Below are 15,296 nucleotides of genomic sequence, written 5' to 3' on the forward strand. Positions count from 1 at the left end.
CAAGAAAACACTGGGGGATATCACGTATTTTGGGACGTTTTCGTGATTTCACCTTCTAAGCCAAATTTAAACATAAACTCATCCAACGTGTTGCACGTTTTTAAGTTCTTCAAGTTGTTGATTCACTTTCTAAAAGCAGGGCTCCCACTTTTATAGTGGTTGACCGTTTTTGAGTGGTGCAGGGTTCATATGCAGTCACTTCATGACTTGTCTTCCATCTTTCTTTCTTTCCTTGTGTCCTTTATTTTCCTTTTATTCCTTGTATCTGTCTTCTTTAATTTCTGCCTACCATCTTTCTTATTTCCTTTCTTGTCTCCACAGGTTATCTCTACTTTACTTCTTTGTGTTCTTTCTTCCCAACTTCCCCAGGTCCATCTTTTCTTTTTGTCCTGCCAGCCTATCTTCCTTGCATGCTTAATTTATTTTTTCCTTTCTTCCTTCCTCGAGTTCATTTTTACTTCCTTTTTAATTGTATTTTTCTTGTGTTTCTTGTATTCTACCTTTCCTTCTTCCTTCTGTTATTCCTTCTTTCTTCTTCGATATCTCCATTGTGTTCCAAAAGATTTAAAGCCTATTCTCTGTAGAAATATCTACCATAAAATCATGGTGAACTACAGGTTTTATATTTTAAATTAAAATGACTTGGTGGGAAAGTTGAGACTTAAAAAGTCTGTAATTCTTGCAGGACTTTGCAGAAAACTGGCTGTTTATTCATTTGGGACATGATTTTATTGCTGTAGAGCATTACTTTTAGCTGTAAAACTGATAGAAGGCATCATCTTACTCTTGATTTGCGAAACCAAAAGGAGACCCAATTCCCATACCGCAAAGCACTGTACCATGCTAAGTTGGGAAATAAAAAGAAGCACAGCAAAACCATTTGATTTAATTTATAATGAAACTGTTCAATTATTTACCAATTTCTTGCTTTCTGTCTGATCTGAATATGTTCAGTATCAGGGATACATCGATCAGCCTTCCCTGGTCAACACTAATCATTGGTTTTCTTTGAGATCTGATCTGTTAATTTTGCTTTTCATCCTCTAAGCCCTATATTAGACAAATGGCAAAAAGTACACCCCTGATTCAGTATTTAAAAAAAAAAAGTCATTGATGCACGGGAAGCACAGGTCAGGCCTCTTCTTGCTCATTCAGATTTAGTTTATTTTTTTTCCCTTAGGACTGTATGCCATAAAAAAAGAGAAAAAATGAGTCGCAGATTCTTTTTGAATTATTAGAGTCAGTGTAGCAAGAAATGCGCCGATCAGTATTGTGCTGGCCAGTACCAATTTCCAGTTTTGATTGTGGTCTGACCACGATGATTCATATTTTTATTACCAATTATAGTTTTTATTTCTTAATGTACATGTGACAGAAGAAAAATGTGCTCAATTTTTGTTTAGCAAAGAGGCTGATAAACAGTGTTTATCAGTATTGTTTACATTTGTACAATTTAACTTCTCCGATAAACATTGTTGAAAATGTAGAAATGGCAAGGAGTGAATTTACCTAATATTTCAGATTTCTATTGTACTAAAAAAGCATATAAGTACATGCTGCTATTATCTATGTTTTTGAAATGGAAATTGTGTTTTTATTTTCAGTTTTGACGCATTCAATGAAGAGGGAAAAACATTTTTTTTCTAATATTAATCGTAGTCAATCAGGGCAAAACAGATCTGTTGCAATCGGTCTGATGGACTGGTGGGTCAGTGGCTTTCTTTAACTAATACAGTTAGTTTTTTGAGGCTACATTTCTCTCTGTTATTAGGACTTCCCTCTTACTTTCACTCATATTTTATATGTTAATGCAACAGCAGGCGTTACTTATTCATTTAGGACCTCTACGTGTGGATCGTTCTGCCCTGAACGTAGAGATTGTGCTTGTGTCCGTAACATGGACACTGCATGTCGCCCCTCCACACCCCATCACATCAATTCCCTTATTACTTAAAGTGGAAACATCTTTGTATGGGAAGGGGACAGGCAGAATAACATATATTAGCATCCAAATAGAAGAGAAAAAAAATGATTTCATCCCTGTTGACCAGTGGCCCGACCTTGGCCATGTTCTTTGAGCCTCTCTGAGCTCCCTGAAAGGCTTGTGAGTGCAATTGGGAGAGCTCAGAGCGAGGGAGTCGCTCTGAGATCTCGAGCCTCTGTGCTGTATAATACATCAGACCTTCCAGAACACAGAAACTTTGGTGACAAAAGCCTGCAGAGAATATAAGGATCTGTGTCACTGATTCACCACTTGTAGATGGTGTTTACTTTACTCGGGCTGGAGAGCGTCAGAATTTCCAGCTGCTGTCATCACTTAGCGGAAAATCACAAACCTCTCAGAGCTCCATTTGGGGTTCAAATTTTTCTGTTCGTTTTGATAATCTGTCCGCACCAATAAAATGTAATTAAGCCCCCTTTTAACTCTCACCACAACAGACTTTCCACGCCACAGCTTTCAAGTATGTAGCTGTTTTTTTCTTAAAAGAGAGCAGAGAGAGACCGTTGGGAGCATAGTTGGTGTTTGGAAATCATACATAAAACACTTGCAGGAGACTCGGATTTGGTTTTATTGATTTCAGTTTCTGAGCTGCTCTAAACCTCATCACTTGGCAGTTCCACCTGCAGCTCTTAAACTGTCACCAGCAGCACTGGTGCAGGGGTTGTGAGAGCACAGGCACTCTCTGTCCTGCCTCACGAGGCCACAACGATGTTCCTGTTCCTGTCACCTTGGAACATTGGATTGGCAAAGACAAATGATCAAGCGTCATTGGGAATCGTGTTTGACAGGTACTCTTCTCCTGTCCGACTTTTTCCCTCCTGGGTTGGGCTTGTTGCGGGTCGGCTCTTCCGTTTTGTGGCAGAGCACGTACCCCAGCTATGACTGCTGCCACTGTCATCCGAGGTGCCCCGTTTTGCCTCGTGACAGTGGTGACATAAGACCTCCATGCTGGCTGGGTGGCCTTCTATCTCTGTGATTACTGTGTATAACTCGGTGTGTTAGTCTGAGTCAGTGGAATGCCCCTGGGTATGAATGTGAAAGTGTGTCAGTGGGCTAGTTTGTGAGCATCCAGTGAAAACGCTGTCCCGTAGCTCTTCCGGCCTGCCAGCTGAGGTTTGGTTTGCGCAGCTTTAATGAAACGCTGTATTTCAAGTGGCATGTCAGTGTATTTGTTCGGTTATAGTTTTTCCATCCAACCGCGTGCGTATCATCGTTTGCTCTGGGTTTAATAGCCTGTAGAGTGTTTTACAATTTGTGTGATGATTGTAAATGTTGGCTCCTCGACTGCACGCCACCTGTCTTATCAAATAAGTGGTGTCTGCACATAAAAACATTCAAAGATAATGCCATCTTGAGATGCAGTGATTGCAGTTTTCTGGGGCGATTTCAGATTCCTTGATAAAAACATAATGAAGTTATTTTTCTGCTTTCTGATGGAAATCAAATGTATAAACATTTGGTAGCTGCAGACTGAGTGAATCAATATAGTTTGCTGGGTTACTTTAAATCCAGACCTTTTTCTTTTTACCAAGTTGTACAATAAACTCAGCTTGACCGACTTTATGACCGGGATCCAATTGTAACGTATGTAATTGACTTTAATTCTGTCTACATCTTTTGATTTAATTCAGCGTACATTATTTAAATATGAAATAAGTATGAAAGATCGAACAGACTTTTCTGAAGTGTTTGAGACGAGTTGCTATTTATTTATGCAGTCTATTAAATCACATTAAAAACGTACATTGAAGGTTTGTTTTTGCTCTAATAATCGCCTCTGATATGATGCATTCACTGACTTGTTTAAGTGAAAAACAAAGTCTTTGTACATTTGATCTGGCTGTCACCAGCCAACCTGTATCGGTGCATCTCTACCACAAATCCTTCAGTTGCATCCTATAAGTCAGGGCATTGGTGGTTTGTAGTTGTTGTAATAAGGATAAACGACAAGTAAATTTGTTTATATAGCTCTAGATTAAGGGATCCTGAGTAATTCCATTTGTCTAATTGTTATAAACTAGCTTATTCTGGGGATTATAACACCTTAATATTTGTTCAATAGCTTGTCTTACTTCACGCTTTCCACAAATAGCTTTTCATTAGGGAAAAAAACATAATATTTTTGTGATTTTGAAAAAAAAAAAACCTGCCTGAAAGTGCTAAGTAATGTAATAGAAACATAATGATGAATAGAACAGTTTTTATTTTCTTCTTTTTGTCTGACTTCTGTCAGCCTCCATGCATTTTCTCCTTATTGATTTATTGTCAAAGCAACTATTTCATAGAAATCAGGTCATTGCAGCTTGTAATGCTGTTCGCCTCCTGCCCACTTGAGTGAGAGGCAGTCTTTGTTTGGGACTTGTTATGATGAGGAGTGTAGAGTTACTGTTTGGGGTTTCGGTGATATCTGAGCCACAGTGTTTGAAGTTGGGTCCACTGAGGGGAAGTGGCCCACCAGAACGCTGGTCAGATGACTTCCAGTATGCGGTGGATTAGAGCCGGTTGATGTGACAGGTGCGAGTTGATGTGACATGCATAACAAGTGCTTTCTGCCTCGATTCCAATTGCTGCTGGTAAATGCAGTAAGCATTACCATAATAACATCCCGTGGAAGTATATTTAAAAAATATATTAATATGCAATATGTTGATCCAGTGCAATGATGTACTTTTATACTGCTTACATTTTGTGTTGCAGTAATGTAGCCTATTTTGAAATTGAAACTTTGATTTTGTAGGGCATTGTTTGTGTGTTTTTTGTTTTATAATGTTTTTATAGCCAAAAAAGATAATCATTTTTATATTTTCTTTTCTCCTTAATTTTAATCATCCCAAATAAGATAATGAAAATTGTTACAATATTATGTCCATATCCTTATAATTGTGAAGTCTTGAGTAGGAATTAAATCGTTTTCCTCTCTAAAGTTTTGAGCAAAATATTTGGTTTCACTGCCATGAAGAAGTTGGAATCGCCTGTTTTCTAAACAATATACAAGGTTTCAAGGAATTTAATTAGTTCTCATTTTTTGTTTTTATGTGATTCCTGGCAGCTTAAACAAGGAATACTGTGGATGTAGTGGCCTTGCAGTGTCAGTGATGGATTTTCTCTAAATACTGGAGAGAAAAAAAATTACACTAACTACATTTTAGATTACAACTGTGGATTTAATTTTCTTCATGGAATCTTTAACAAATAAAAAAGTCTGATTTATGTTTTGAATCTAAAAATCTACATATAAAACAATACTAGTTTTGCTTTCTAACTCATTAAATATATTGAATAACCTAAAACCCCAAACATTCTTGGTCCATAAATTGATAAACCAACAGCATTAACTGTGATTCACTTTCGAGTTTAGTAAAAATAAGCTACAGGTTAGAGATTCATCTTATTCCTTACTTTTCTGTTAGATTCAAACATATATATCTATCAATAAAACCTGCAGCTCATTTTTGTTTTATGATTAATGTGTTCAGCTTAATTTCTGAAATAACACTGAGTTTGTAAGTGTTGTGGTCATTAGCGATAAAAAAACCCCACTCACTTAAAATTAGTATCAGCAGAGGAAACCTGAGTGATGTCATTTTATGCAACTAATTAACTTAACAGACCAAACTTTCTGACATGATTAAACATTGATTTAATGTGTTTGAGATCCAGTAAGGGTTTAAAATGTCCTCTTTATAGGTGTTGTTAAATCTCAAATTTCTGAGCTTAAAAATAACTGCAATGTCTTCAGGATCGTCATTAAAGAATAATCTTAGTAAAATTTCCTGGAATAAACAGAGCTCCATCTCAGTGTTTCCAGATTGCTTGTTCATATACACATTTTTCTCCCAAATGTCATGTTTTTCAATTTCTATTTTTTACAAAACATTGTGTTTGACAAAAAATAAATAAAAACAAATTTTTCCAACTAAAACATAATTATAAATGTCACAAACTATTACAGTTTAGTAGTTGAAAAATAAACAAAATAAAATAAGATCCGTTCTTAAAATAGTTAAACAAGCAAACGTTGTTGTGAAAGTAATATTTTCCACCTAAGTGTGAATTAAAGTTTATTATTTACAAGCCGGGCAGGTTCTGTGGATTCAGCAAGTTTTGGCTGTTAGTCGTGGTTTAATTTTAACGAAGGTGCGCGGGGTCATGTTTGCCTGTGTGTGTGTGCTGATGCAGGTGCGCTTGTGTATGTGTTTGTGTGTTGACATCTCCACAGAGGTCCGGGGCAGGGTTTATCAATCATAAACATGAGCCCATGGATCCCGTTACGCTGTGCAGATATGTGTGTTTACTCAGCAGTGTGAAGAGCAAAGAGACCCAGGAGGAAGAGACAGACACATGCGTGCAGGATATCAGTCCGTGTGGACAGGGCTGCTGAAATATGTCTTTATGTAACGTAATCATGGTAACTTCATTATATTTAAGTGTTTTTTGTTGTTGTTGCAACAAGTGGAGTAAGGAAAGCTTGCAGCCTTAGTTGGAGGCAAAATCTTTCTCAAGCTTTTGTGTGAGAAAATGATTGGAATTCCTGCTACTTAACATGCCTAATGGGCAGAATAAGAGCGTCACAAAGAGGAAGGCTGTGTCATTCCTCTCCCTTGTATTCCCATTCCAGCCTCGCTTTTTCAAGAGTCTTCACAACTTGCAGAAACGCATTCAGAAGGTAGCAGTTTCTGCTTGCAGGAGTTCTGCACCCGTGTGGCCTCTCCATAGTTTGGCTTGGCTGAAATCTTATCTTCCGCTGGCCAGACGCCCCCTGATTTTATTAATGCCCTCATCAGGAAGTGGAGCCCAGAGCTTCTCTTTACTAACAAACAAATTAGCCTTTGTATTCGAGTGGCTCCACCCCTCCTCCCTCGCTCCCCGGCTGCTGGAGAAGCTGGAAGAAAATTCTCAATGAAACAAAGAAGACATGCAGCTCGATGGCTCACATGTGGAGCCCAGGGGCATTGGTGTTGATTGGAGAAAGCAAATACTATTTTCTTCGGGAGTAATTGTTTCCGTTCTAAATTTGGACAAGTGAAACATCCCACCGGGGGCAAATATTACCCATTCATCCCCTTCATAAACAATGTGACTTCTATTTTTAAACAAAAAGAAGTTAGAAGCAAAGCACATCAATCAGTGATTTTGATGTGCAGATTGAATGCATGTATTTCCACAGGAAGCATAATTCACAAGGGACTTCCATTACAATTGTTGTGCAAAAAAAAATCAATCCATGGGTACAACATTCATTTTGGACTAAAAAAGCTCAGTTATCTGCTTTTCTCCGCAGTATGACAAGGATCACAGAAATACTTTGAAGACTTGCCTGTTTTATTGGACAGGGACTGCAGCAGTGTAACTACGGCTGCCTCCTAAGCTTCTGTAAGAACATAACAGGTTTAACTAAAGAGCTCATATGTCAAGGCATTTCCTGTACCAATCACTAAACCTCCTATTAGACAACAATTAACAATGTTCTCTGTACTATTCACACCTTCACTTAACAGATAAACTACTTATGATGTTTTGTTTACTATGTAATAAAGGATAGGTAAATGTGATACTAATTTAAATGTTCAACATTTGAGCTTAACAGACTAAAGTTGTTGGAATAAATATAACAGAGTTATAAGGAAAAAAAAGTTTTTGTATTAAACTAAGATATAGGAGATTATTTAAAGTGAAAAGTTAAGATGGAACAATATAAAACATTGTACGTTAATAATTTTAAAATGATAAAATACTTTGATAAAATTGTAAATGTCATAAAAATAAGTCAACATAAAATGTTTAACATTTGGATGTTTCTTCTAATTGCAATAGCGATATCATGTAAAATAAGACTTAAAAATATGTGCTGTTTTTGTTCCTAGTCATTACAAAGGGTGGTAAATCTGCATTTATTGGAACACTACATTTATCAAAGAGCAATGTTACAGAGGCCAGGTTTAGTTCATAATTTTGTACTATTTCCTTCATTCAAGCACTTTAAAAACACGTGAACAACAATGATAAATTAGAACACTCACAAATTTAATCTATGAGTAGAACAGGCATGGGCCGCTTGCTCTAAATAAGATATGAAAACAGTTTTAAAAGAATTTGAAGCTCGTAAAAAATTCAGCTAGAATTTTCCCTCTTCTACCTGGTGCTGAGCCCTGCTGCCCAGCTGGCTGAAAGAAGGCTGCTACGCTCTCCCTTATTTACATTTAACATAACAGGCTGCTTGGGAAAAAAAATCTGGTGACACAAAACATGGACAGTCATTGTGTGGACACTAAATAAGCTCCGGTCATCCCTCTTATAAAAACTACAGCTGGGAAGCTTAAAACGTCTTGTTAAGCAGCTGACTGTGGGCTGGCCACCAGAGTATCTAGGCCGACTGATTAACCAGCTAATATCAGTTTGCTACATATGTGTCATTCTATAAAGAGTGGCACGGCAAAAAGGTGTAATAAGAAGTGTATTCAATTTCTACTCTTGTAGCAACAAAATATATTTTGTTGTTCTTTTACTCAAACTAATTACCCCTTTTACAATCTCATAACTACAGGAGATGCATTTTAGATGAGTATATGCTCATTTATAACGGGGCAAGATAATACAGAAAGTGACCTTTCCTAAGTTAACATTCTGATCAGAAAGGAAAATGTGGGTAATTCAGTGTCTCTGGATTAACCCACTTCAGATTTTTCCATGTAAAAAAATAGTAATAATTGGAACCTACATGTAGTTTTCCTTCTACTTTGCAATTATCCAGAGTAATTGCAAAGCAATATTTTAGATGACACTGTTTTAATTACAGTCAGTCGTTCATGGGCCTCCCTAGAAACCACAATTCAAGATTACAAAAACAGTAATGGCTCATACTGATGGAACAGAACAAAGAGGAGGCAACCACAGAAGAAGTCTGAATAAGCCATGAGAAACCATTTACAAGAACTTCAAATAAATTACAACAAAACTTTACTGGAAATGTTTCATTTGAGTAACTAAGCAAGGTAATAATATTGACATTAGACACTGTCTCTCCTCCATGTGTCATATTTACTTATTGCACCTTTCAGGAAACCAATGTGCCCATTTCCTAAGCTAATCTAAGGAAATGATGGGAAACTCCTAACAAACAGTCCTAGAAAGGCCATCGCCTTCTCAGATGGAAAAGGATATTTTGAAATGGACTTTGATCAATAGAAAACTGTAGTTTTACAAATAAATATGTTGTAATCCTGGATACCACATTTTCCACGCGCAACAAAGGAAAAGTTTTACATTTTAAAAAGCACTCTTTGCAGTAATATTGGGGTTGCTTTGAAGCACATTTGTGAATAAACCAGTCATGCTGATCCGTTATGAATTTAAATGTAAGGTTAGAATGATTTGTAGGTCATCTGTTTTTGTTTATATTAATGTAGTCGTAGGGTTTTTGGAGATAACATTAAAAGAAAAGTCTCTTCATATGGCGAACACATGTGGATCACTGGGTATGCCTGGGAAAGTGCATGATGTCACTGCATTCAATTTATAACTCAAACGTTTATGTAGTTGTTGTTGTTGTTATTATGGGACTTCTGGCATGAACTTTGTCACTGCTTCTCTGTCAAAACTTGTCCACACATCGCTGCGTGCTTGGAAGGTAGCATCAGAAGCGATCATGTCACAACCTGGCATCCCTGAGCACAACCAAAGCTAGAATTTGGCTGGCAGATCGAGACAAGTTTAAGTTTTATGGGTAAGGATTATGTTTATTTAAGTGTGAAAGTTACAGATTTGCATTTGATGTAGCGGTGCATAGTTACATTTACTGGCAGAGCTGATTGTCATCAATAATAAAAGGTTCATGTGAATGTTGTCAGTGGGCGCTCCCAGAACTGTGGTTTCAAGTGTTGTTTTCCGAGCTCGGAGAATTGGCTCATGTACACGTTGAGGTTATCTGAGGTGAAAGACGAAGCATTTTACTGTAAAACGCAGGTGTTGTGTTTGAGGTTATACAAAACAGAAGTTTTGAACATATTAACTTGTGTATCTCAGTGGGAAAATAAGTGAGAGTTTCTGTACTCTGGTAATAGTTTCTCATTACTGAGGACGAACTAACCTTTTCTTCTTTTTTTTTTTTAACAGAGTGTTGAAAGGTGATGTCCTAGCGCAGCACACACGCTTCCAGAAAGCGAGAAAACATTCTGTCAGGCTCACTATCTTGAATAAAAAGATTATATGCTTCAAGAAGATTATTGAAATTATTATTTTTGGTCAATGAACACATGCTTATTTAAAATCTGGCCAAATGGCTTTTACTATCTTTATTCAGTGTTTCTGAAAAGGCTGGGAAAGTGCAGAATTTGTTTTAAGAATGTTCCAGATCTGGAATGGATGGAAAGACAGATAATTTATACAAATAAATCCATCCTGCATGGCCTATCCTGTTCCACAGCCATACCTCTTATCTTCCCTCTGTCCATCAATCTGTTGGCTCATTGCTCATTATCCACTCATCCTTCTATTAGTTCATCATCCAAATATTTATTCATTGTCTGTCCTTTCATCCATCCATAATTCAAAAAATGTCTTTAAATAGTTGTTAACTTTAGAGATTTTAATTGTTGCAATAAAACAATGTATAAGGACCCTATTTTTTTGCTACACGTGTAGAATGCTTGACGTTTATTAATAATTCTGTCAGTCATCAATTCAGAAATGTATTTATTTATTTATTTTTTGTTTTTTTCTTTCAGTCTGTAGCCCGAGTATTGACATCCGGAATTACATAAGTGAATTCCAGGCTCTTGAGAACTGCACAGTGTTGGAAGGTTTCCTACAAATCGTTTTAATCAACGAAAGGACAAGCGCCATCAACCAGGAGGTCTTCCGCACCCTCAGCTTCCCGAAGCTGACTGTCATCACCGACTATCTGCTGCTGTTCCGCGTTCCTGGCCTGGATAGCCTCAGCACGCTCTTCCCCAACTTGAGCGTCATTCGAGGCCGTAACCTCTTGTATGGAAACGCTTTGGTGATCTATGAGATGACCAACCTGAAGGACATTGGCCTCTACAACCTGATGAACATCACCCGTGGGACCGTGCAGATTGAAAAGAACCCAGAGCTCTGTTTCATTGACTCGGTGGACTGGTCTTTGATCATGGACAGCAATGTTAATAATGTTATAACTGGGAACAAGGAGTCGAAGGAGTGCGATGATGTCTGCCCAGGCACAATGGAGGATAACCCTACATGTCAGAGGACATTGGTCAAAGGCAACAATGACTACCGCTGCTGGACATCAAAGCATTGTCAGAAAGGTAATTCAATTTCTACTTTTTTAATTAAAGAATTACTTTGATCTTTGAAATTTACTGCCTCTCAGACATTTTACAATTGCACACAACTTCAACACTTCATCCAATGAATCTAGGTAGAGATTTTGTTCTTTGTTTTGGTCAGACAGTACAAACATTTTCCTCTTTGATCATTGCAGAGACTTTTTCTTAAGATCAGGCTATTTATGAAGGAAAGGATGGCGGCAATACAACAGCACCAGGTATTAAAGAGACATACTTGGTTGAGGTTAAAGGAACTCTGCCAAGAAATTAGGTAGTCTAGCAGTCTGGAGCATGTCAGCTAAATATTTGCCAGAGGGATATTTAGAAATTTGTGAAAAAAGGGGTTCATTGAAGGATCTGGGGGAGGGTTGTCCTCGTTGAACTTTAGCCCAGTGGTGGGGTTGGCCACTTTTCATTAAAGTAGTTCAGAAGGAGGTCATATAACAGTAAATAAGGCAAATAGAGATAATATTAATGGACACCTTTGTACACTGATAGCATCCGAACAAGGAAAACCTATGCCTTAAGTTCAACAAAACTTGTTGAATAAGTGTGAAAGTACATTGAAACTGCTTGTTGCACAAGGTGATAAATGTGGACACACATCTCTGACACAGTATTAGGTTTGACATTGAGTACCAAATGTGGAGTCAAAGCAGACATGTAGCGCCAAAACTTAAAGATACAGATATTCTGTTATAAACAATATTTATGTAAAATTATACTCTGCTTTCATTATTTCTCTCAGCTACATTAACTTTTAAAAGTATTAATATGCTTTAATCCATATTAGATTTTATTTTGCTACAACGCTATACTTCAATTAATTTTATTTGAGTCTTATCCGATAGTGTAGTAGTTGCCACTCAGAAGTAAAAGGATCAATTATTTACAAGTAAACATTTGAAAAGAATCACATTCAAAAGTGTTTAACCCTTTTTACTCTAATACCCTAAAATAAAGTCAAGTGTAACCAATTACATGTTTTAGTCACCTGCAGAGATCCACAGCAGTTGAAAGGACAGCCAGTAGTTTTTCACTCCACAGATCTGACCTCCATAGATGAGTGGCAAGATTGTTGACCTAAACCCAATACACTGAGGTTTGTAGTTGTTACTTGACAAAAGGTGCAGAAGTGTTTGTAAGGCACTGCTAGTTAAATAATAGTGGGAATAAGTTGCCTCGGACACCAAAGGATCAAATCATATTTTTCTTTTTTTTATTGTCCTTAAGACCTGTGTGCAGCTCCCATGGTCAGTTTAGATTCACAAACAAACTCGGGGTCTCTGTGGGAACCTGCAGAACAAATAGTGGAAATAAAACCTGCGCTTTTCCCCTTGTGACCACATCTTTCTCTGCAACGTTTATTGTTTGTCTGTGTTTATTCTTGGACGGGTTGACCTATCGGGAGTTTCCCGCAACGTTATCAGCTGCTCAATTCGTGCACAACTGACCCTGTAAAATGAAAGTTTTTAAATCTCTTTGTTAAACGAAAAAAAAAAAAAGTTTCATAAAGACTGCCACATTGTGAATGGTGTAGTCACACAATTTTATTCTTTGCACAGTTGATGGTTTTGTGGTGTTTTGCTGAGTTTTTCCTCACACAACAGACCTGAGAGCAGGAGTATTGTTTAGAGCAGCTTGCCTCTCTCAAAGGGCCTGGCTGAGTTCAGGGTAAACACATTCATCTGGAGAGCCCTGAGGTATCGAGACCGCAGATAAAGTTTTTCAGGAAGCTACACTTTGGTTACAAAAAATAGGGCTGGGTGGCATAGAGGCAGTGCGAAGCATTTTTCATGCAATAATGCGGCAGAATGAAGCTAAAACCAAACTGGGTTGTGCTTTAATATGTTAGAATTTGTGTTGGGATTTATTTCTTTCTTTTTTTAAGGTATGATGTGTTCTCTTGGAACTTTCCCACTGTAGAGCACTCTTCTCCCCTCTCTACCCCTTTGTGTAATTGCCTTGTTTTTCTCCGGTACAGATGTTCCTTCAAGGGCATGCAGTGGTTTTCTAGTCAATACAGCCCGGTCTTCTCTTTAATTACACTACATGAGGAGGAGCGCTGTCTGCTAGCTAACTACAGTAGCCTCTGGGGCTTCAAGTTGAAAACTTGAAGCTTAAAAAAAAAAAAAGTTTTTTTTTTCTTTCATTTTCTTCTGATCTTTAGACGTTATTGGTTTGTATTAGATTAGGGAATGTTAATCTTAATGTGGAGCCGAGTGGAATATTCCAGGTTAATGTTAGATAAAGGTGTGTGGGAGTCAGCTGTGTTGCTAAATGGAGACTGGAGAAATGGGCACTTCTTAGAGGCAAGCAGTGATGCGGAGAGAGGCCCGTTCTGAGAAGTTCTACACAGGAGGAAGGGCATAAAGGCAAAATGTCAGACAAATGTCAAGTATACAGTCTCAACAGCAGTCTATGAGTGAAAGGCAGTTCTGTGTGTTGAGAACAATCTTTCCCTGCTCGTGTTTTCCTCTTCCTTTTGAAACATCCACTCCTTTAACTCCAGTGCCGTTTCTTCTCCCCACTGTGTCTGTTCATTTTCTTCCTCTCCACTTCACTTAGCCTCATCTCTGATTGTCCTTGTCAGAGGTTCTGCTGGTGTTTCCTGCTCTATTTTCACCTCACTCTTTTCCGCAGGGCTTATCAGAGGCTGCTAACAACCTCGGCTGTCAGATATCTTCACTGTGTACTAGTCAGAGATGTTCTCTCTCCCGCTCTTGTTTGACTGGCCCCTGAATCTTTTAATGTTTTTCAAAGGGCTTAAAAGGTGTATGGCCTGTGTCTGTATTTTACCCACAGCAAATAAATAAATAAATAAATAAATAAATACAAAAGACTTGTGACAGTTAGTCAGATGGGCAGACTGTGTCTTATTATATGCCTGGCCTGCTTCAGGTCTGGTTGGTCTTCATAGCTCCACAGGGAGGCACACATTCCCTGATTCGCAAGTTCTCACAGAGCTCACATTTCTTCTTCATGGAATCAAATATTAACTTTTGGTATGCTGGAGGGCACATCCAGTTAAGGCTATCTCATTTAAAAAGAATACCACTTATGTAACGTGTTTCTTTTCAATAAGCAGTATGTTTGCACATTAACATACTTTAAGACAATGGAAGCAGACAGCATGTCTGGCCCATGACTTGTTCTTGTCTTTTCTGTTCTCCCGATTTAACTACAGTTGTATTCAGTAAATTAAAACGGGTTCCGATGAGGTTTATTTGTCAGATTAAAAGTGCCTTGTTAAAATTACAACCTTTAAGGAGGTATCAAACATAATTTTCATTATAGACCCACATTTCTGCAGTCAGAATGTTTATTATTATTATTATTATTATTATTATTATTATTATTGGTCTGATGTAATATTCTAATCTTAAATGTCATGTTTTCATTAGCTGCAAGCAATAAATCATCAGGCTTAAAAAAAGCTTTAAAACATCAGTCTACGTGTAATTAGTTGGTATAATGTGTTTTACTTGTGAGCTGTGTTGCTGAAATACATGAACTTTGATTTTTATTTGAATTTTTTGAATATGACTATATATCAGCTGGAGGTACTGTATATACAGTCATATATACCCCATGCATCTCTAGTTATACAGATTTGTTGCTAAGAAAAAAATAGGCCTTTCACTCCAATTGCGTTTGCTGTTTTACGTCTTTTGCTGTCTGACGTGTGCAAGGAGTGGCTGCAGCTGTAGACCAAAATGTAAAAAAAAAAAAAAAAAAGTTGTCTCCTTTTTCTTTCAGTTACTTCGTTGTCTTTGAACAAAAATGGAAAATAAACAGCCTTTCTTGTTGCATGCAGTAGTGGAAAGAAAGCCACATGATAACGTTTGGACAGCATTGGCTGTTTATTTATTAATGCAATCTGTTGTATTGCTATGAATAGTAGATCATATGCCAAATAAGTACCCAGCAGCATTCTTTGGCCGTATCTTGCAAAGGGACTTGTGAGATGGGCTGTGTTGAAAGTG

At 37.5% G+C, this 15,296-nt stretch overlaps 1 protein-coding gene across 1 annotated transcript in view; it reads left to right on the plus strand.

The window, feature by feature from the left end:
- igf1ra (insulin-like growth factor 1a receptor) overlaps positions 1-15,296 on the plus strand; it is a 92,270-nt gene that overhangs the window by 3,143 nt on the left and 73,831 nt on the right. The window contains exon 2 of the mRNA XM_008412387.3: positions 10,726-11,289. Coding sequence (XP_008410609.1) covers positions 10,726-11,289 — 564 coding nt within the window. The remainder of the gene's footprint in view (positions 1-10,725; positions 11,290-15,296) is intronic.

Source organism: Poecilia reticulata, chromosome 6 (assembly GCF_904066995.2).
Source record: "Poecilia reticulata chromosome 6, P_reticulata-male-v2, whole genome shotgun sequence".
In the NCBI taxonomy this organism is placed as follows: domain Eukaryota; kingdom Metazoa; phylum Chordata; class Actinopteri; order Cyprinodontiformes; family Poeciliidae; genus Poecilia; species Poecilia reticulata.